The sequence below is a fragment of the Malus sylvestris genome, chromosome 5, assembly GCF_916048215.2.
Source record: "Malus sylvestris chromosome 5, drMalSylv7.2, whole genome shotgun sequence".
NCBI classification, from domain to species: Eukaryota; Viridiplantae; Streptophyta; class Magnoliopsida; order Rosales; family Rosaceae; genus Malus; species Malus sylvestris.
In genome coordinates, this window is record NC_062264.1 from 5,214,058 (window position 1) to 5,235,908 (window position 21,851).

General features: G+C 37.6%; 1 protein-coding gene and 1 long non-coding RNA gene across 3 annotated transcripts; one reads left to right on the forward strand and one right to left on the reverse strand.

Moving 5' to 3' along the window:
- The first annotated feature begins 369 nt into the window (after positions 1-369).
- LOC126620987 (ethylene-responsive transcription factor ABR1-like) lies at positions 370-3,067 on the forward strand. Its single transcript, XM_050289336.1, has 2 exons — positions 370-1,533; positions 2,115-3,067. Exons 1-2 carry the CDS (start codon positions 966-968, stop codon positions 2,921-2,923), a joined length of 1,377 nt encoding a protein of 458 aa, XP_050145293.1. The 5' UTR covers positions 370-965; the 3' UTR covers positions 2,924-3,067.
- A 9,010-nt stretch (positions 3,068-12,077) lies between these two features.
- LOC126620988 (uncharacterized) lies at positions 12,078-21,423 on the reverse strand. Of its 2 annotated transcripts, XR_007622755.1 has the most exons (3): positions 21,308-21,423; positions 20,902-21,029; positions 12,078-12,921 (listed from the first exon to the last, which is right to left on the reverse strand). It is a non-coding gene; the product is annotated as an uncharacterized LOC126620988 (long non-coding RNA). The 2 variants fall into 2 exon arrangements; XR_007622754.1 differs by lacking the exon at positions 20,902-21,029 and having other exon boundaries at positions 12,153-12,921.
- Between the last annotated feature and the right edge of the window lie 428 nt (positions 21,424-21,851).

The window sequence follows — 21,851 nt, forward strand, 5'->3', positions numbered from 1 at the left end:
AATTTAAAAGACGCGCAGTTGGAAGTTTGGAACGTGAATGTAACCAACAAATTAAACCAGTCCTCTTAGACCTAGTTAATTAATTAGGCTTAGGCAGGAGAATTATACAGATTTCCTACCGTTTAAATTAATACGACTTAGCAGTATTAGTTTTGCTCACAATTACAAAATAAAAAAATAATGTAATCAAAGTCACACCCAAACATCATCGTGCATAATATAGTTGGGTTTTCAACCAAATCCGGCAAGAACTGTAAAACCAAAATTAAAATTACATGCAAGTAGACAACTTTGGTTCTTTTGGAATAAGATAAATGAGGTATTCTATTCCTGGCATTACATGTCGGCATAGTCTTTGCAATGGAGAACACAATTCCAAGATGAACTTCTCTCTCTCTCTCTCTCTCTCTCGTTTCTCTCTCCAAGTTCTAACCCCTTCCTCTTACTTGCTTTCCTCTCAAAGAAGTACACCTACAGACTTCTCCACCCATTATTTTATAAGCCCCGTGTGTATATATGCGAATTAAAACCACTCTGTATGTGTCAACATAATCTCCACTACCTTCATAGTTGGCTTATGTCATCTGTATTTTGATGGGCTTTTGGCACATATCACATCTTAAATAAGAACAAGTTTTAGTTGTGACAAAAAAGAAAACCCAATAGTTAAATATATATATATATATATATATATATATATATATATATATATATATTATCAGAAAGATGCATAGTGGATGAAATGAATCAAGATTGTCGCACTGCTTACACTGTTTTAATGGCGGCTTGTCAAGTTTGAATTGTGAACTGCCCAGTCCTCCCCACATATATATCGCCGTTGCTCTCAGAAGGGTCTTCATTGTCAAAACTCGATCTGGGTCAGCCTTAAAATTCTCTCTCTGTCGAACAAAACTTCACATCAAATCTGAAAATTTCAGAAAAAGCTAAGAGCAGCTGGATTTTACATGTGCTTACTGAAGGTGGCTAACCAGAGGAGCTCAGGAGGCGGCGGTCAATACGACAGGTTTGGCTCTCAAAACGATAGTACCGATGTTACTGCTGTAGATATTGATAATATCAACTACGGCGGCGTAGGATTGGAGTCGCCGCCGCCGTATCATCAACAGCACGTGTCGCTGTCGACGCCGACAATGTTTTTGGGATACAGTCAGGCGGCAACGGAGATGTCGGCGATGGTGTCGGCTTTGACGCATGTCGTTTCCGGACAGAGAGGCAGCGACAGCTGGGGACATGTTGGAAGCGGTGGAGTTACGTCTAGTTTCGGCCAACTTTATTCTTCTTCATTTCCATCTGCTTCTCCTTTGTCAGCTGCTTTTTCTTCAAGTGCTTCTCCTGGTTCTCACAATTGGGTCGGTCAAAAGAGAGGGCGCGAAGAAGATTTGGATTCTGCTTCTGCTTCTGCTTCTGCTCAAACCCAATTCATGGAATCTGGTAATAGAGCTTTTAGGGGTGGCTATAGTGATTACAGAGGAACACAATCAGAGTCTCCATCTGGTGGTGCAAGTGCAACTGGTCAGTTTTCAATCTATATTCCAAATCATCATCCTTATTTCATTAATTTTTTGGATTAGAACATGGGTTTTGTTTTTTTAATGAAAGTCAGTGGTTTTGAGAAGAAAAAAAAAATTAAATATTTCATTGATGTTTTTTTATTCAAACAGAAATTCCTATGCTTATCAACCTCTTTAGCTTGTTAAATATTTTGTTTATTCAATCTTTAATCCATTAAAAACATTCATCCTTCTTATCATTTCTCCTTCTCTTGAGATTTGAAGAGATTTCTTTTGTGGAACAATGATATGAAGATTTGCAATGAGTTTTTCTTCTACTATTGACATGTTAATATATATATATATATATTTTATCTATTATTGCATGTGCTTACATTGTGTTGTTTACTTGTTTACCTTAATTAGCATAATTCTGCGAAGATTAAAACTTACATTTCATGAGCTTTTTAGGCTATGTTTACATATTTCAATTTATTTTTTCCAAAATTATTCATAAAAGAAGGAAAAAAAAAGCAATGAAACAGCGTCTGCCACCATATTTAACGGATCGTGCTAATGAAATATACATTCTTTTGCATACAGTGACAGAAGAAAGTACAAATTTTTCCACCGCCACCGTCTCGGCCACCACAGCGGTACCAACCACACCATCAAGTACAGAATCTGTTTCATTTGAAGAAACTGGTGAGAGGAAGAGAAGATACAGGGGAGTTAGACAGAGGCCCTGGGGAAAATGGGCAGCTGAGATACGCGATCCACACAAAGCTGCAAGAGTCTGGCTTGGCACATTCGACACGGCGGAGGCCGCCGCCCGAGCCTACGATGAAGCTGCTCTAAGATTCAGAGGAAACAGAGCTAAACTAAACTTCCCAGAAAACGTCAGACTCGTTCAACCACCACCACCACCACCACCAACTCTCCAAACCTTCAATTCAAATTCTAGACCAACACAATATGCTCAGCCGTTGCAGCCACCGCCGCTTCCACAACCACCACAACAGCAGCTCTATCACTCCCAGCCAGCTTTTCAACCCTCCTCCGACCTCCTCCGAGATTACTTCGACTACTCTCAGCTCCTTCAAAGCTCCGCTGACTTCCATCCACAGCAGCAACAACAACAGCAACCCTCAAGTTTGCTGCAACAAATGTACTACAATTCCCAGTTGGCGTCACTTCAATCTTCTTTTCTACAACCTGCATCGGCATCCACTCCATCTTCTGCATTGCCGTCCTCTGCCTCCTCCTCTGCTTCATTTCCTCTGTTTTTCTCTGAGCAGAATCAGCAAATGGGTTTTTTCCGGCAGCCGCAGAATCCGAACCAGGGTGGTCCGTCTGATTTCCAGGCACCATCTTGGTCTCATTCCGGCAACAATCCATCCTCATCCAGTTGATACTTTCATGAATACTTTTTGTTTTCTTTCTTTATTTTATTAATTTAGAATATTTTTCTTGTTCGTAGGTTTTGATTAATATCATAAATACACCCATGTATTTTACACGTAGGTTTTTTGTTTTATTATTACTATTATTTGGAATTTTATGTCATCTATATATATAAAGTGAGCAACTTAAAATGGTGAAACATTCAAAATACCATAAATTGTCCTTTAAGAATTTCATAAATTACAATTGAACTAAAAGAAGCTAAAGTATTTAAACATATTTTTATTTTGAATGAATTTAATATTTAAAATTATAGAAAAAAAAAAAAAAACAAAACCTCCCACGTTAGTTGGTGGTTTCATGTCATTAATTCATTTCTTAATTTTTTTTTCAAATATGTAAATTAATTATTTAAATAAAAAAGTAGTGTGGCAATTGGCTAGTATTATTGTAAAGCAAAGAGAGAAAAACAAGGGAAGTACTTAGGATTTAGGTGTTAGTCTCTTCTCAAGAGATTTGATGTCTACATCTTCTCTCAGTCATCATCTATGGAAAGATGTAGAAGCCTTCCTTTTAACTTATTTGTATTTTGTTTTACATTCAAATTATCACAAGGGCACATATTTTATGCAAATCTATTAAATTTTTATGCAATATATAAACCGTTGATTTTTTTTAAACTATTCAGTGCATATCATGAACGAAAAATTTCAAATTATTCAACTAAATTTGTTATATATTTGTATGTGTGTGTGTGTGCTGATGGTGATCTTTCATGGTTATCCTTTGGATTGAGATCCATCTTGGATATTTGTGTTTGAAGCCCATCTCAATTCACTCCGTAGCTATGTGTCTGGGTTCGGGGATCGAGATTTTGATCTCTCAATTTCACTGTTACGGTCTCTATTAGCACATCTCACTCGTCAACTTCATAAAACTCAAAAACTTGGACAACTCGATTCTCTTTCTCTTTCTTAAATGGTGGGATGTCCTCCTCTGCAAATTCCAAACACAAAAATTCGAAGTGGATCTTATTCCATTATTCTTTGTGTTATGGGTGGTATCCATATATGCTCCTTTGTAATTTGACCATTTTACCCTGTCTGTGTTAATCTTCACACCTAAACTGTGGATGGGATCATATTGAAAAACAATACTAATCGTAAATTCATGGTCGATCCAGTACAAATTAGGGGACATGAATATGACTCAAACCCACCATGTTGGAGGGGATGTATGTAATCACAAGATCTAATGGTGTCCTTTCTTTTCAGTTATTACCCCGAAATACGTTATGAGGTTGGGATTTGACTCCAAAGTATGTGATAGTCTTATATTAATACGAGAATGACTCGAGCCTAACTAGACTATGAAAAGTACTTTGAATTTTGAGAATTTTTTAAAATTTCAATAAAATAATCAATAGAAGAAAAATTAGGCCCCTTTGCTTTTTATTTCTTTTGTAGTACTAACTTGACTTTATTTCTTGGGATGTGCAATCCACACACCCCAAATTACTTCTCACACACTCTTATTAATTTCTATCCGTTGATCTTCTTCAATTCATCCGATACGATGACCGAAAATTAAAAGGGTGTGTGAGAAGTAAAATGAGGTGTATGGATATCACACTCCTATTTCTTTTGTAGTACTAACCTGACTAATAACCAATTGTAGTCAAATTAAAGAAAAAGCAGACATATGTCAAAGCATGACATGAGGTTCGTGTCTCATATTGTGCTAGGCCTAATCCAGCCTACAAGTCCTACAATTGTAGGTACATCAAGCAAACTACAGTAAAACCACTCAAATGTAATACTCTATAATGAAATAACCTCATAAAGTCATAAAAAAAATTGTCCTAACTTGATGTATTGGAGTAATTTCCATATGGTAATAAGTTATAATTTTCTTGGTCACATTTTAAAAAAACACACCTCTATATAGTTATAATTGTCAATGAGTATAATATTCGTCTCCATCTTAAGGAAACACGCCTCTATATAGTTATAATTGTAAATGAGTACAAAAATCTATCCCCATTTTAAGGAAACACGCCTGTACACAATTATACTTGTCCATGAGTACAAATACATACAAGAAAGAAAATATGTCGCGCCCAAAGAATCCTATTTAGGAAATACAATATTCATTAAGGAGAAATAAGTCAATAAAAATATTTTTTAATTAAACATCTATTAGGTAAGGCATTTTAGCCAAAATGATCCCTGAGATTTGCATAACACATTACTTTGGTCTCTAAGATTGAAAATCAATAGAAATGGTCCCTGAGATTATCCACCATCCATTAGCTTGGTCATTCCATTAAAAACTCCATTAAGTGTCTCAAAGTTCTTGGCCGAAAGTTTGGGCAATTTTCAGAGCTTCATAACTCAGTCGTTTCTTAACCAAATTCGACCCATAATATATCAAAATGAAGATAGGAAAGTGTAGAACAAGATTATACCTATTTGGAAGTCCAATGGTTGCCGGATAAGGCCGGAAAATAGCCTAAAAGGTGACTGATCCGTGGGAAAACTGGAAAACTCGCCGGAAACTGGGTAAACTTTACATGTTCATAACTTATTCAATACTCAACAAAATCGAGTGATTCAAAAACGAAAATCATACTTCTCGACAAGATGAAGAGAATGATTCCTTTCTCGACGGCTAAATCATTTTGGTCTGGCTGAAAAATGGCTCGAAAGCGGCTGTCTTGGTCTAGAGTTAGCCACTTTCGAGCCGTTTTCTGGCCAAAATACGGCACATTAGCTGTGGAGAAAGGTACCACTCTCTTCATCTTGTTGAGAAGTATGCTTTTCATTATTAAATCACTCGATTTAGTTGAGTATTGAAGAAGTTATGAACGTTTAAAGTTTACCCAATTTTTGGCGAGTTTTCTAATTTTCCCACGGACCAATCACCTTTCAGGCTATTTTCCGACCATCTTTGGCAACCATTGGGCTTCCAAATAGGTATAATCTTTTCTACACTTTCCTATCTTCATTTTGATATATTATGGGTCGAATTTGGTTAAGAAACAATTGAGTTACGAAGCTTTGAAAATTGCCTAAACTTTGAGCCAAGAGCTTCGGGACACTTGACACAGTTTTTAACGGAAGGACCAAAATAATGGTTGGGGGACAATCTCAGGGACCATTTCTATTAATTTTCAATCTCAGGGACCAAAATGATGTGTTATGCACATCTCAGAGACCATTTTAGCTAAAAAGCCAATAGGTAATAACCTCTCCAAAATTAAAATTGGTTTGGTCTCTGTTGATGCACAAAATCAGTGAGGACTTTGGTACAACAGAAAGTGTCAAGTTTGTGACCTTAGCTAGATTGCTCTGGTCACTAGTGTGGATAAGTATGTAAATTGATAGAGACAGGGAATCAAACACAAGATGTACGTGGTTCACCCAGATTGGCTACGTCCACGGAGTAGAGGAGTTCTCATTAATTGTGAAGGGTTTACACAAGTACATAGGTTCAAGCTCTCCTTTAGTGAGTACAAGTGAATGTCATTTGTACTCAATCATTCACTAGTACTCACTAAAGGAGAGCTTGAACCTATGTACTTGTGTAAACCCTTCACAATTAATGAGAACTCCTTTACTCCGTGGACGTAGCCAATTTGGTTGAACCACGTACATCTTGTGTTTGCTTCTCTGTCTCTATACATTTACATACTTATCCACAATAGTGATCGGAGGAATCTAGCGAAGGTCACAAACTTAACACTTTCTGTTGTAACAAAGTTCTCACTGATTTTGTGCATTAACAGTCTCAATTATATAACTTTAGAGAGATTTGATTGTTATATCATGAGGTCCACACACATTTGAATACAAACTTTTTTTGTTTTCTAAATAAATTATTATATTTTACTTTAACGTTTTAGTTCTCGTTGAAACCAATAATGTTAGTGAAAAACACTTGAAGAATCAATTTTTCCAGAAAGAAATCATTTTAATCTATGGTGCACTAACAAGGGTGCAATAAATTTGCGTTGGAAGTTATTTTTTTTCCCTACGAAACATGACTTTAACTATGTTTTGTCTACAATATGAAAGGGTATTTTTTGGTTTGTTTTAAGCATTATGTTTTTTCTTTTGATGTTTTGAATCTCGAATATCAGGTAAATGCACAACCTCTGATTGTATCGGCTATCTTTTAATAGTTATAGTATAATAAGAGATTCAAATGAAGTGTTTAGTTTGAAAAAGTTTTGCCCTTTTTTGTTTGGTTGACAACTGTGTTTTTTTAATACAACGATAAATTGGTTTCAAACTCATCATCTACAAGATTTGAATATAAGACTATTCTCTTACAAGTAAAAAAAAAAAAAAAATACTACTAGATCGTAGTAATAAATAACTTGGTTGGTTGACACACTTTATTTAGGATTTATAAAGTTTTTGTCTAAGGACTGTGGGATTAAACCAAGTCGAGACCCTATTATTTAGACATGAAAAATAGTAGGGTCTAAAGCGTTTATTCAAACATTGGTCCTCTTAGAGCCGGCCCTAAGCATAACATAGAAATAACTAAAAATTGTGTCCCATCTAATAGCACATAAAACATGAATTTGATGTATTCTTTTGCGTTGAAAAAATAAATAAAATTGGCCTAAGTGCACTTAATCTGTTGACAGACTGTTGCATGGAAAATTTGGGATTTACTTTATATTTGAAAGTTTATAAAAAAAAAAAAACAAAAATTATAGATGTGACAAACATGATATTACATTAAACGTAAAAACTGGAACAATGTTTTAAGAACTTCAAAATGTAACTGGCTTTTAGGTTAAAATGGTTCATATGATTTGAAATCGATAAAACTGATTCCTGAGTTTGTTTACTATCAATCATTTTGGTCATTTCAGGAACTATTTATGTTAAATAAGGACCAAAATAACAAAAATAGTCTCAATTTAATAAACAATAGGCCAAAATAATTTCATAAAAAATGAAGATATTTTTGTCATTTCATCCTTATTTAACGAAGATTTTTTTACAGAATGACTAAAATGATTGATGATTCACAAATTAGGGACCAGTTCTATCGATTTTAAATCTCAGAGACCAAAATAAAGAGTTATGTTAATCTCAGAAACTATTTTAGCTGAAAGCTAAATATAACTATATAGTACACGAATATACTATTAGAAAGATCGCATTTTTGATCGAGAAGCCTACCTACCGTATATAGCGTCTGTTCTTGAATATTTCAGATTCATCATATTCCTTAAAAAACAAGAACAACCATTTAATATTACTTATAAAATTCAAAGAGAATACCGGAAATAGAACCAATTCAAATATTGTAAAATTTTTGAATCAGTCTTTCATTTGAATATTTGAGATGGTTTAATTTTCGTCAGTTTACTTGGCAATCAATGAGAAATACATTCAGAATAGATCATCAATGACTTAAGCTTTAACACTTGAAAGTAGAAACCCTAAACTTCAGTTAATATGCAGTGCTAAGCTTCAACATCTATTTTCTTCTTTATTTTATGGAGAAGAGTACTTGCAGTTCATCTATATATAACTCCTAAAAAATTGTGGACATTAGTTTAGCTAAGTTGATTAGAGCAAGGGAAATTTTATTTACACCTAGTAATCCTCTTTTCACACCCAACTTAAAAATTTTGTCCCGCAAACTTACCTTTTTACCCTCAAATACAAAATTAACAAACTTAAAAAAAAAAAGAACACAAACATGTAAACCCACCCAACCACCTACTGTAGCAGTAATTGGATTTGATTCCGATTGTCATTACAAAAATTGTCATCGCCGACCTACTCTTTATCTCGTCAATGTTCAATTCTTCGTGCTCATCTCTATGGTGGTGGCGACAAGGTCGTGATATCGCTGGAACCAACGGTCGGAGATCTGGTCGTGGAGATCGAGTCGCCGTCCAAACTTGCCTTCAGTCGAGTCGTCGTTGTAACAACTGTAACAAGAAGAGCCGGGTTATAATCATTCTCTCAAAATTGCAACTTTCTTCGTTCTTTGTTTGAATTATCCAACAACAATATTTAGCAGACAATGGATCTTCATCCACTCTTCCATAAGCAATCTTCCCATTATTTGGAAATTCACAAAATGTTACATTCATCATTGCTTTCAAATCCTTCAAGCACCACAAGCATTCGATGCAGATTTCTGACACCAGATCATCCCAACCCATTAAAGAACCTCACATCTTTTATAGACCCTAACAGAAAATCAGAAGTTCATTAAAAAACCTCACATCTTTGGTCTGCAAGGGGTTGTCGTTTGGACTGTTGTTGAAGCTTTTGCAGGTCGCAGAAGCTCGAAAAAGAGGAAGGGTGCGAGTTGCAGAAGGCCTTCGTGTGTGGCTGACTTGGGTGCCATTTGTTATCTGCAAGCTTCGAGGGTCTGGGCAGCAGGGCCTTGCGGATTGCATAATTTCTGGGTTTGTTCCTGAAATTTGGGTTTTGTCGTGACTGTGCAGGGGTTTGGTTCTTGGGTTTGTGCAGATTTCACTGTGGAGTAAGGGAGGTTGAGAGGGTTTGAAAAAGCTATATATGCTTTCAAGGATGATAAAGCTGGTAGTCATTTGAAATTGGGTGAAGAGAGAATTGATGAGAGACCAAAATTTGAGAGAGATAGAGAGAGAGATCGTTATCAACATCAGAAGCCCTATATTTCTCTGACAAACCCAACTCAGCTCAGGCAACACGATCTCCTGATTTCGCCGAAGGCCACAACCCTCCTCCACTATCATTTTACCGTTCTTCTCCACCCTCTGTTAATCCCTCTTTTCGATTTCCGGCAATCCACCCAACCTCCAAATGGGGCTCTCAGGGCCACTTCGACACACTCATTTGCAAGTTGATAATATCTTTCTATACCCATCTTTTCTTTAGGGCACAATTGGAATATAAAATTTAAAAAATATTAATGGGTGTAGAGATAAGTTAACTGGGTCCAAATAAAATTTTCCTTAGAGCAATATATGCGTTCTTCCATCTACAAGTTTAAATTTCCGTCCCCATAATTTAGATGAGTATAGTGTGTGGTTGTATCTGTTAAAAAACAAAAACTCTAAAACAAATCTACAATACTCCAAAGTATTACCCAGAAATTATATAAGTGAAGAGCTTTTAATTCACATCTCAATATTTCACCAGTAATTCCACAGTGCTACATGGTACTTCTGGATTAAACTATCATTTCCCTCTAGGATATGAGTTTTTTTTTTTCAACAAAATAATATTATTTACACTAACGAGTGGGAGATTTGGATTGAGACACATATTTTTTCAACACAATAATATTATTTACACTAACAAGTAAGAGATTTGGACTGAGACACATAATTGAGTTACAAACTCACTATTTACGGGAATCGAACGTAAGAGCTACCACTTACAAGTGGAGAATAATATTGCTATCATAATACAGTTGAATTTTATAGTATGAAGCAGGTTAAGAACTCTACAATTACGAACCCACAGATATGAGCCCCACGTCCAAAACTAACCTTACTGTTTCTTCATGGAAATGGGTCTTTCTCATTTGTTTTCGAGTAAACGTGCTATCTTCTAGATACAATGAACGTGCTAAACATTTGTTTTTCAGATTTATGCTTGATCCGATCTTTTTTGTATAACCTTCTTGTGGCTTTGGTTGTTCAACTTTTCTCGAAGCATTAAAGAGGCTATGGCCTTAATCTCATATAATATCTTATACAAGAAGATCAAGTCTAAATATATCAACATATTATTTTATTAATTCTTCCCAACACCTTACCAAACGTATCCTCTTTTTTAATTTTATACTATTCAACTCACCCTATTTTATGTGACGTTATTCAAAAGATAAGTCAAACAGAAAATTATTTAGCTAGCACCTAATTTATAACTATTTTAATTTTTAATTTACATTTTCAGAGATACAATAAGGAAATATATGTGACAAAGAACATGAAGAAAAGGATGGAACAACTATGGTGAGAGATGTGGGACGTATAAAACCAGAAATTTTTTAAGGAGTTTATTTGCATGCATCCTCCTTCATTCATCCATCCTCCTTTACTTTTCTTGGTCCTCATTACTCTTTATGTAATTCGATGTTTCTTCACTTGTAAGTTTAGAGTTTTAGGTTCGTCTCCAAATTATTATGGCTGACTCATTTTGTGTCTTCACTTAGTCCTTCATCCAAAAAGTTCGATATATGTCAATATATCATTGTATTGTTGTAGTATGAATTTAACGAGGGAAGAAAGAGGGAGATCAGCAAGGGAGAGGAGAAGATAGAGGAGGACTTAAGGAATTCTGTGAATGTTATTCCTCATGCTTTGTGCATTTAATTATACTAATAAGCAAGATAAACTTTCTCTCCAAATAATAAAGTTGTACAAGGAAAGATCTTCCAGATCTCATAGAATTCCTACACATAATTTACTAAAATTTACACAATCACATTCCTAATGACATTAGAGTGCAACATATATTTGTTTAGATAAAGTTTGAAGTCGTTTTATGGACTATAGTTTTTTTTTTGGGACAAATGATAAAATAACCTACATTAAACTTATCTAAATTATGTAGAGAGATTTGAACAGAAGATCTCAACCATAAAAGCAAATGTTTTTAACCAATTAAACTACACCACTTGCGATTTATAAACTAGTTTACTTGTACGATACATAAAGAGAAATATTAATAAATTAAGACCTAATAAGCTATTGCTCGATCATCCTTTTTGAAAGTTTCCATTCCCTTGTATTATCATGTTGATCGTTAGATGATTACATCATAGTTGGATTTCATGAATCATGGTTAATATGAAATTGAAGTTTCCACATGCGAAGAAAGAAATCCTTTTATACGAAGAGGGTAATGTCCGCGTGGGAGCACACTCGAAAGCGACACGGATAAAAGTACGTCAAAACTCAAAAATATTATGCGGTCCCGTTTGACACGTGTGAAGAGAAGTAGTGATCATGGTTGGTGACACAATGTACGTGGATTTTTGAAAGTATTAAGTTAATTTAATTTTTTGATACAACCATACTCTAAACAAAAAGATTCCACTGTGACCTATAAATCAGTCACTTACTGAGTATCAAAATCAATACAGATATTATACGTTCTTATAATCTATGTGAGATTACGAGTCAAATTTGAAATCCTTTACTTACTACATTGTAATATTACTTTGAAAATTTAATTTAATTAGAATACAAGAAATTGAATGTACTAGAAATAATTGCCCGCGCGTTGCTGCGGGATTATAAATTGTATGGAAAAATGTTTCCAAGCTATAATATATTGTTACAGAATGTTAATGTTATCTATACCGAAAGATGTTTGAACTTATTGAAAGAATTTTTACATGAAGAACATAAATTGGATGAATGAAGCTCTTGAAATTCTTTGAATCACTCTGGATAGCATTACCTGTGAATGATTGTTAAAAAGTATAATAGATGAAACTTTCATATGTATAATTCAAACTTCTACACATTTATCGTACTTTACAAATTGTTAGAAACTACTAAGATAAAAATTGGTATCACATACTTGGTATACTATTAAACATAATGAATTCCATGAAGCAAAAAAATGATATGCAATTTTAACTTACGATGCTAAAGAAGCTCTATAAGCGTAGCTGGGTCCTCTGTGTTTTATCCATCAAAGGATTTGCAATTGTAGATCCTGGAAACTATAAAAATCCATCCAGTCAAGAGACAAAATTCAATAGTTATGGGTAAAGTGAATATGGAACCACGAATGTAAGATATACTTGACAAATTTGCAAATTCATTACAATTTCAATTGAATTTCCAACTTGATTTTCTCGCTTAAAAATCTTAATCTACAAAACCAAATTAGTTTTATCAAACAACATTCAAAAATAAAATCCAGAAAAGGGAAAAGATCAATTGAATAACCTGAATAAGGGGAAGCATTCATACCTCAATTTAATTTCCAGCTTAATTTTGTTGCTTAAAAATTATGGTCTGCAAAACCAAATCAGTTTTATCATCAATAAAGTATCAATTTATGAAAGCAAAGACAACACATAATAAGAACATTAAAACTGGAAACCAACTCGTGATACTTCACCATTTGACATAGAAATTTTATCTTGCCAAACATAATTTTGTCACAATTTGTCATTTGTATTTTTTTTGATACAAATTATTATACCATTATAAACTCATAAAAATACATACACTGAAATCATTTTTTGTATCTATACACTGATAATTTGACATTCAATACGGAAAACAAATCTATAATTCAGGTTTTAAAGTACATTATAAACTCAATTAATATAAACAAAGAAAGAGCATCACACCAAACAATTTTATCAACCCCAGAAATCTGATTGCCTCATCACTTCACAAAACAATATTCTTGAAAACAGATTGAAAGCAAGCACCACTAAACTCTGAAGGCTGCACACAGAACCCTAAAAAACCGCTATTTCCTCAAAATGAAAAGAGAACCAAGTTATCTAGTTACACCGAGGATCCAAACACACAAACAAAACCCTCTAAATTAAAAATGATCTCCTTTTTCGTGTATTTATACTTCATCGGATTTGGGTGAATTGGCGGTGGATTGAGTGAGTTGGTGGAAAAGAACTTGATAAGAACTGTGAAATTGAATAATAATGAGAATGAATTGTAGATAATAGATTGAGAGGGGGAAGCTAACCAAATGTGGGATTCCATGGCTAGTTGTATCCGAAAAGTAGCAAAAGAGGTATTAGGAGAGTCCAAGGGCTTTGCCCCACACCAAAAGGAATCTTGGTGGTGGAATGAGGAGGTACAAACAAAGGTGAAGGCTAAGAAGGAATGTTGTAAAGCCTTATACAAGAATAGGACCGATGAAAATGGTGAAAGGTATAGAAAAGCGAAGCAAGAGGCGAAGAAAGCTGTGAGAGAAGCTAAGTTAGCGGCTTATGACGATATGTATAAGCGACTAGATACCAAAGAAGGAGAGTTGGATATCTATAAACTAGCTAGAGCAAGGGAAAAGAAGACAAGGGACCTAAACCAAGTGAGGTGCATCAAGGATGAGGATGGAAAGGTTCTTGCTACAGAGAACGCGGTTAAAGACAGATGGAAAGGTTATTTTCATAATCTTTTCAATGAAGGACATGAAAGGAGTGCTTCTTTAGGGGAGTTGAGTAACTCAGAAGAGTGTAGAAACTACTCTTTTTATCGTAGAATCCGGAAGGAAGAAGTGGTTGTAGCTTTGAAGAAGATGAAGCATAGAAAAGCAGTAGGCCCAGACGATATACCAATCGAAGTGTGGAAAGTTTTGGGAGAGACAGGTATAACATGGCTCACTGACCTTTTCAATAGGATTTTGAAAACGAAGAAGATGCCAAATGAGTGGCGAACGAGCACTTTGGTGCCTATCTACAAGAATAAGGGCGATGTACAAAATTGTATGAACTATAGGGGTATTAAGCTAATGAGTCATACAATGAAACTCTGGGAGAGAGTCATTGAGCATAGATTGAGGCAAGAGACACGGGTTTCGGACAACCAATTTGGGTTCATGCCAGGGCGCTCAACCATGGAGGCAATCTATCTCTTACGAAGATTGATGGAAAGATATAGAGATGGGAAAAAGGATTTACACATGGTCTTTATAGATTTGGAAAAAGCGTATGATAGGGTCCCAAGAGACATTCTTTGGAGGATTTTAGAGAAGAAAGGAGTACGAGTAGCATATATCCAAGCTATACAGGATATGTATGAAGGAGCAAAGACTGCAGTAAGAACTCATGAAGGACAAACCGAAAGCTTTCCCATAACTGTAGGATTACATCAAGGCTCATCCTTAAGTCCTTACCTTTTTGCGTTGGTAATGGATGAGTTAACAGGACATATTCAAGATGATATTCCTTGGTGTATGCTTTTCGCAGACGATATAGTGTTGATAGATGAAACTCAGGAAGGGGTAAATGCAAAGCTTAACCTTTGGAGAGAAGTGTTGGAATCTAAAGGTCTTCGCCTAAGCCGATCAAAGACAGAATATATGGAGTGCAAGTTCAATGCAAATGGAGGCCAAAACGAGTTAGGGGTGAGGATCGGAGATCAAGAAATACCAAAGAGCGACCGTTTTCGTTACCTAGGATCTATCTTGCAAAAGAACGGAGAATTAGATGGAGATCTCAACCATAGAATACAAGCTGGATGGATGAAGTGGAAGAGTGTATCCGGCGTGTTGTGTGACCGCCGTATGCCACTGAAGCTCAAGGGAAAATTTTATAGGACGACAATAAGGCCGGCGATGCTGTATGGCACAGAATGTTGGGCGGTGAAGCATCAACACGTACACAAAATAGGTGTAGCGGAGATGAGGATGCTTCGTTGGATGTGTGGGCACACGAGAAAGGATAAGATTAGGAATGAGGATATCCGGGGTAAAGTAAGAGTAGCCGAAATTGAAGGAAAGATGAGAGAAAATCAGTTACGGTGGTTTGGACATGTGCAAAGAAGGCCTACTGACGCTTCGATTAGAAGATGCGACTATGGGACAGAGGTTCAGGATCGAAGGGGTAGAGGAAGACCTAGGAAAACTTTGGAAGAGACCCTAAGAAAAGACTTAGAGTACTTGGATCTAACGGAGGACATGACACAGGACAGAACACAATGGCGTTCTAAGATTCATATAGCCGATCCCACTCAGTGACTTGAATTTTCCAAGTCTCTAACCGAGAAGTTTTCCTCACTCGGGAAATTAAGGGAACACTACCTCAACCTACATGCTCCACTCACAAAGCTTCAACATACAAGCTTCAACAAAAGAAAATTCAAAGAACCTAGCGAAGAAGGCTTTGGTGTATTTAACACAATACGTTGAAATGAAGGAAAGCTTATTTATTGATATCCCCGATAAGTTACAAATATGTACATATACTTGAGTCAAAATAAACAAACAAGAGGGAGCCTTCACAAAGGTTGCTTAGGAGAAGTCTCAGCAGTCGGTAGAGCCCCAGAAAGAAAAGGCACTGGAGGGGGATCATTCGGAGCCTCAGTACTGGACAGAACCCTAGAAGGAGGAGGCATCAGAGGTTGATCATTTGGAGCTTCATTACGCGGTACAACCCCAGAAGACGAAGGCAATAAATGCCTTTGGAACAAACCCACAAATCTCTGATGATCAAGTAAAACCTGACCATCAGATTCCTTCATCTGGTCAAGCTTCCTCTTCATGTTTGTAGCATAGTCATGTGCGAGCCGGTGCAACTGTTTATTCTCATGCTTGAGCCCTCTAATCTCTTGTTTGAGACTCATCACTTCAGCCGCCAATGATTCAACTTGGCGGGTTCGAGCAAATAGGCGTTGGGCCATATTAGACATAGAACCTGCACATTGAACATTGAGAGCCAGAGAATCCTTAACAGCCAACTCATCAGATCGTTTGGAAAGTAGTCTGTTATCTTTGGGAGTGAGAAGGTTCCTGGCCACTACCGCAGCGGTCATATCATTCTTCATCACGGAATCCCCAACGGTAAGAGGACCAGTAGGGGAGACGAAGGATGGGCGCCATATGTTGTCTGGAGAAGGCGGGGCTGCCTCTTCAACAAGGTTCAAGTCAAAACGACGGTCGGAGGGGCCAGACATTTTCAAAGGTGTTGAAGAGAGAAGAGGTCGGACAAATCAAGATCTTAGAAGTGCAAGAATAGAGCTTCTACTGGTGGATATTCAAGTGTGCTTTGGAACTTAATGTCAGCCTCTATAAAAATCTGCACTCGACGAAGCTTCAGAAATCGAAGAGGCGCCTGCTCAGAAATCGAAGAGGCGTTTGCTTTCTCAAAAGCTAGGTTACTCAGAGACCACGAGGGTCGATCTCAGAAATCGAAGAGGCGTTTGCTTTCTCAAAGGCTGGGCTGCTCAAAGACCACGAAGGCCGATCTCAGAAATCGAAGAGGCTTGCTTTCTCAAAAGCTGGGCTGCTCAGAGACCACGAGGGTCGATCTCAGAAATCGAAGAGGCGTTTGCTTTCTCAAAAGCTGGGTTGCCCAAAGACCACAAAGGCCGATCTCAGAAATCGAAGAGGCTTGCTTTCTCAAAAGCTGGGCTGCTCAGAGACCACGAGGGCCGATCTCAGAAATCAAAGAGGCACCTACTTTTCCAGCCTTGTCAGCACCTGTCACACGCACACTCAGCTTTGCGGAAATTATGGGCATTCTGTCGAAGATTTCTGGCGAAGTAGAAAGCACATGAATCGTACTGTTCAATCACCCACTTCCCACACGCAACAGTAGCTCATGGGTACCACAGATAACTTTGCCAAAGTTCTCTGACAAAGTTGAGACACGTGAAGCTTGCAGGTCTCACTACATCGCTCTGACCAAGAAGGGTAAAAGAATAGCAAAGAAACAACACTAACAAAGTTTAGACACATAAATTTTGAAGGTCTAGCTACCATATTATTACCCACAAGGGTAAAGGAACAGTACCACTGCTGGATAATTGGAAAGTCCCGGTGTGTCAACCTCTGTGCTTCGTGGCAAGGTAGACTAGCAAACATGCCCAACCTTTACTCACATTCGAGAAAACACTCCCAACAAGATTGCTTGCTCCAAAATCGAAGAGGTACCGCCCTCCGAATCTCAAGAGCCAGACTCCCAACATGATTACTTTCTCAAAAATCGAAGAGAGGGTAAAGGAACAGTACCACTGCTGGATAATTGGAAAGTCCCTATGTGTCAACCCCTGTGCTTCGTGGCAAGGTAGACTAGCAAACATGCCCAACCTTTACTCACAATCGAGAAAACACTCCCAACAAGATTGCTTGCTCCAAAATCGAAGAGGCACCGCCCTCCGAATCTCGAGAGCCAGACTCCCAACATGATTACTTTCTCAAAAATCGAAGAGAGGGTAAAGGAACAGTACCACTGCTGGATAATTGGAAAGTCCCTGTGTGTCAACCTCTGTGCTTCGTGGCAAGGTAGATTAGCAAACATGCCCAACCTTTACTCACAGTCGAGAAAACACTCCCAACAAGATTGCTTCCTCCAAAATCGAAGAGGCACCGCCCTCCGAATCTCGAGAGCCATACTCCCAACATGATTACTTTCTCAAAAATCGAAGAGACACCGCTCTCCGAATCTCGAGAGTCAGACCCCCAGCAGGATTGCTTTCTCAAAAATCGAAGAGGCATCGTTCTCCGAATCTCGAGAGCCAGATCCCCGACATGATTGCTTGTTCAAAAACTGAAGAGGCACCACTTTCCCAACTTCAAGAGGTGGATCTCCTTGGATAAAGCTTGTCTGTAATCTCCACACGCAACATCAGCTTTCCAGATACCACAGACCACTTTTTCAAAGTGTTCTGACAGAGTTAAAACATGTGAAGCTGGCAGCTCCCACTACCGTGCTATGACCAAGCAGGGTAAAGGAATAACATTATTACTTGATGTTAGGGAGACTCCTATATATGTCGACCTCCATCCCCAACGGACAGGCAGACCTGCAAAAATGCTCAACCCTTCCTCTTATCTGAGAGGGCACTCCAAACGAAGCCTTTCGAAATATTCAGCTTTCTTTCCCCCCGATAATACCTCTGTAAACAAGCTATACTAGAGCAAGAATATCTCATATCATAAGGGTTAAAAGCAAGAGTATCCCATATCATGCTTTTTCCCTGTCTTTTCCTTTGGCCTTGTTCTTACCTGCAAGACAAGGAGAAAGAGAGCAATCAGTCAGCACTTGGAATCAAGCTTCCAGCCAGGAACTGACTGCCTGGAACCCCTTACCTGATTACTTACCTGGCATTGCTCTCGAGTACTCATCTTCAACATCTTATGCTTCCAGGGAAGATACCGCATCTGCCTGAGGAACAGATAGGGCAAGTGAGAAGGATACAAGGAAGCATGTGGAGACAAGCGTAACAGCACACACGTGCCGATACATCCACTACTCTGTCAAAATCAAAAGTATCCCATATCAGCAGGGTCGAACGTACTCTAGATTTGATGGACTTGTTTTGACCCTCAAATTCTTCAGTCGGCCTTATACTCTGGAGGAAACCAGAAAACCCTCCAGCCCAGTTCAAGAATAAGCCTGTGGAAAGTTACTTCTTCAAAAGCAAAAGTATCCCATATCATCTCTTCTCATTTTCTTCTCTTTATCCTTCATGCTGCCTGCAAGATAGGGAGAATGTGAATAATCAGCCAGAGCTCTGATTGCTTACCTTGTCTGTCACCTCTTTCAGCAGATCCCCTAGCTCGTCGACTTGGGGGACTCCTACTACATGGTTTGTATCGCGCTTGACCGAGCCTGAAACTACAAGTAAGCTTCGAGTGAAATTGATACATTACCTTGTGCATCTCCACCAGTTACAGATACCACCCCTGGATGGAGGAAGAGTACTGCCAGAGAAGATGCCACATCTACCTATGAGACAGATAAGGCAAGTCAAGACGATACCACACTCCGTTACTTAGAAGTTTCGTGGTTACGAGATCATTCTCCCACAATATTTCCTAATGTCATTTGTACTAAATCATTCACTTGTACTCACTAAAGGAGAGCTTGAACCTATGTACTTGTGTAAACCCTTCACAATTAATGAGAACTCCTCTATTCCGTGGACGTAGCCAATATGGGTGAACCACGTACATCTTGTGTTTGCTTTCCTATCTCTATCCATTTATATACTTATCCACACTAATGACCGGAGCAATCTAGCAAAGATCACAAAAAGTGACCGCTTTCGCTACCTAGGATCTATCTTGCAAGAGAACGGAGAATTAGATGGAGATCTCAACCATAGAATACAAGCTGGATGGATGAAGTGTAAGAGTGCATCCGGTGTGTTGTGTGACCGTCGTAGGCCACTGAAGCTCAAGGGAAAATTTTATAGGACGGCAATAAGGCCAGCGATGTTGTATGGCACAGAATGTTGGGCGGTGAAGCATCAACACGTACACAAAATGGGTGTAGCGGAGATGAGGATGCTTCGTGGGATGTATGGGCACACGAGAAAGGATAAGATTGGGAATGAGGATATCCGAGGTAAAGTAGGAGTAGCCAAAATTGAAGGAAATATGAGAGAAAATCGATCCCGGTGGTTTGGACATGTGCAAAGAAGGCCTACTGACGCTCCGGTTCGAAAATGTGACTACGGGACAGAGGTTCAGGGTCAAAGGGGTAGAGGAAGACCTAGGAAAACTTTGGAAGAGACCCTAAGAAAAGACTTGAGTACTTGGATCTAACGGAGGACATGACACAAAACCGAGCACAATGACGTTCTAGGATTCATATAGCCGACCCCACTTAGTGGGAAAAGGCTTTGTTGTTGTTGTTGTTGTTATCCCATTAATACATCTACTCTACAATATAAACAAAAATTTGGAGGGATGAGCACCGTTAATTCGATCCAAGATCTTAGAGTCCATCCAGTAATAAGTACTAACATAACTACGAATGAAAAAATACAAAAATTTCAATCCCAAATTGTTTGCTGATCTTAAAAACAAAATCCATGCAACTGAACCTAACTAATACACAGCTCGGCTGAACCAAAGATTTCAATTTACTGGACACAAAAGCAAAAAGTCACAGAATTTTAAGAGGGTAAGTAAGAGCTGTGCCTAATGCCACCCACCCTACACCAGAAAGTGCATGTACTGCAAATATCTGGTTCTTTAACAACTCTTCCATCTATAAATTCAGCAAATATCAAAGAAAAAGTAATATTTATAATCAGCAGTTGAGATATATCTTTATATCCCATTCAATTTTTACTTAACAAAGATTTCTTTGTAACGCTGTTCCACACATGTAGTCGACAATTTTCAGATGCAAATGCTTGACAGTCGGTAACGCATGCTGAAAAACTTAATTTGGAATTTGGAAAGGTCCTAATTCATGGGATTATGACACCATTTTATCAAAAAAGCAAACAATAAGCAGGCATTGTGCAAAAATTGCGAAATCAAAACCAACACTCAGACCACAGACCGACCCAAATGCTCAGAAAAGTTATTTTGTCTTTCTAACAGTAACCCAGTAAGCAGCAACGAAGACCCACTACAATTTACACAAACATTGGTCCCTTTGCGGAATTTAAACAAACACCTCGTCTGCAATATCCTACAAAGATGAAAACCCGATAAATAAGAAATTTTCCTACGAAACCGAAAGCTAGAAACTTTGAACGAAATTAAAGTTCAATTAAACCAATTTACAATCGGATGAGATGGAAAATTAGCTAATTAATGCGATTCGATCCCTTTCTGGTCCGATTTCCCAAATATTTCACGGAAAAAAAAAAAACAGATTAATTAACGATTTAATCAAGCAATTGGAAACTTTAGCAGAAAAATATGAAAATGCAATAGGGAACACAAAATAGGAAGAGAAATAGAGACCTTGATTCGAAGAGAAATGGTGAAGCCCTAAATCGAGTTGCTTGGTGCAGAGAAAAGTGAGGCGAGGAGGGAGTAAGGGAAGAGCAGCGTCTGAAATGGTGGGGGGAGCATCTAGAGAAAAGGTGGGTCGAGATACTAAAACCGTGTGGGAAGAAAGGGCAAAGTTGATATAACAAAAAAGAAGCAGGGTGAAAATGGAAGAACACTGTTAATGAACAGTGTTTTTGTGTTGGGTTTTAGTATATTTATAATAGGGTAAATTACATAGTAGTCCCTCAGGTTTGAGGTCTATTGCAATCTTATACAACATCTTTAAAACTTTTCACTTTCTTACCTCAAGTACTATTTTATTTCAATTTCATACAACCGTTACATTTTCCATCCATGAATCTGTTAAATGCTGACGTGGCTGCCACATATATGCCACGTGGCTGCCAAATGTTTGCCATGTGACAAATAATTTTTTTTTTAATTTTTTTTTAAAAACCTGTTTGCCACATATCTTTTTTTCTTTTCTTCTTCTTCTCCTTCTGGGTTCGGTCCT

Bases quoted from the DNA above. Each gene is read 5' to 3' on its own strand.
- LOC126620987 (XM_050289336.1), top strand. From the start codon at position 966: ATGTGCTTACTGAAGGTGGCTAACCAGAGGAGCTCAGGAGGCGGCGGT. The intron at 1,534-2,114 runs GTCAGTTTTCAA...TTTTGCATACAG, and splicing joins TGGTGGTGCAAGTGCAACTG to TGACAGAAGAAAGTACAAAT.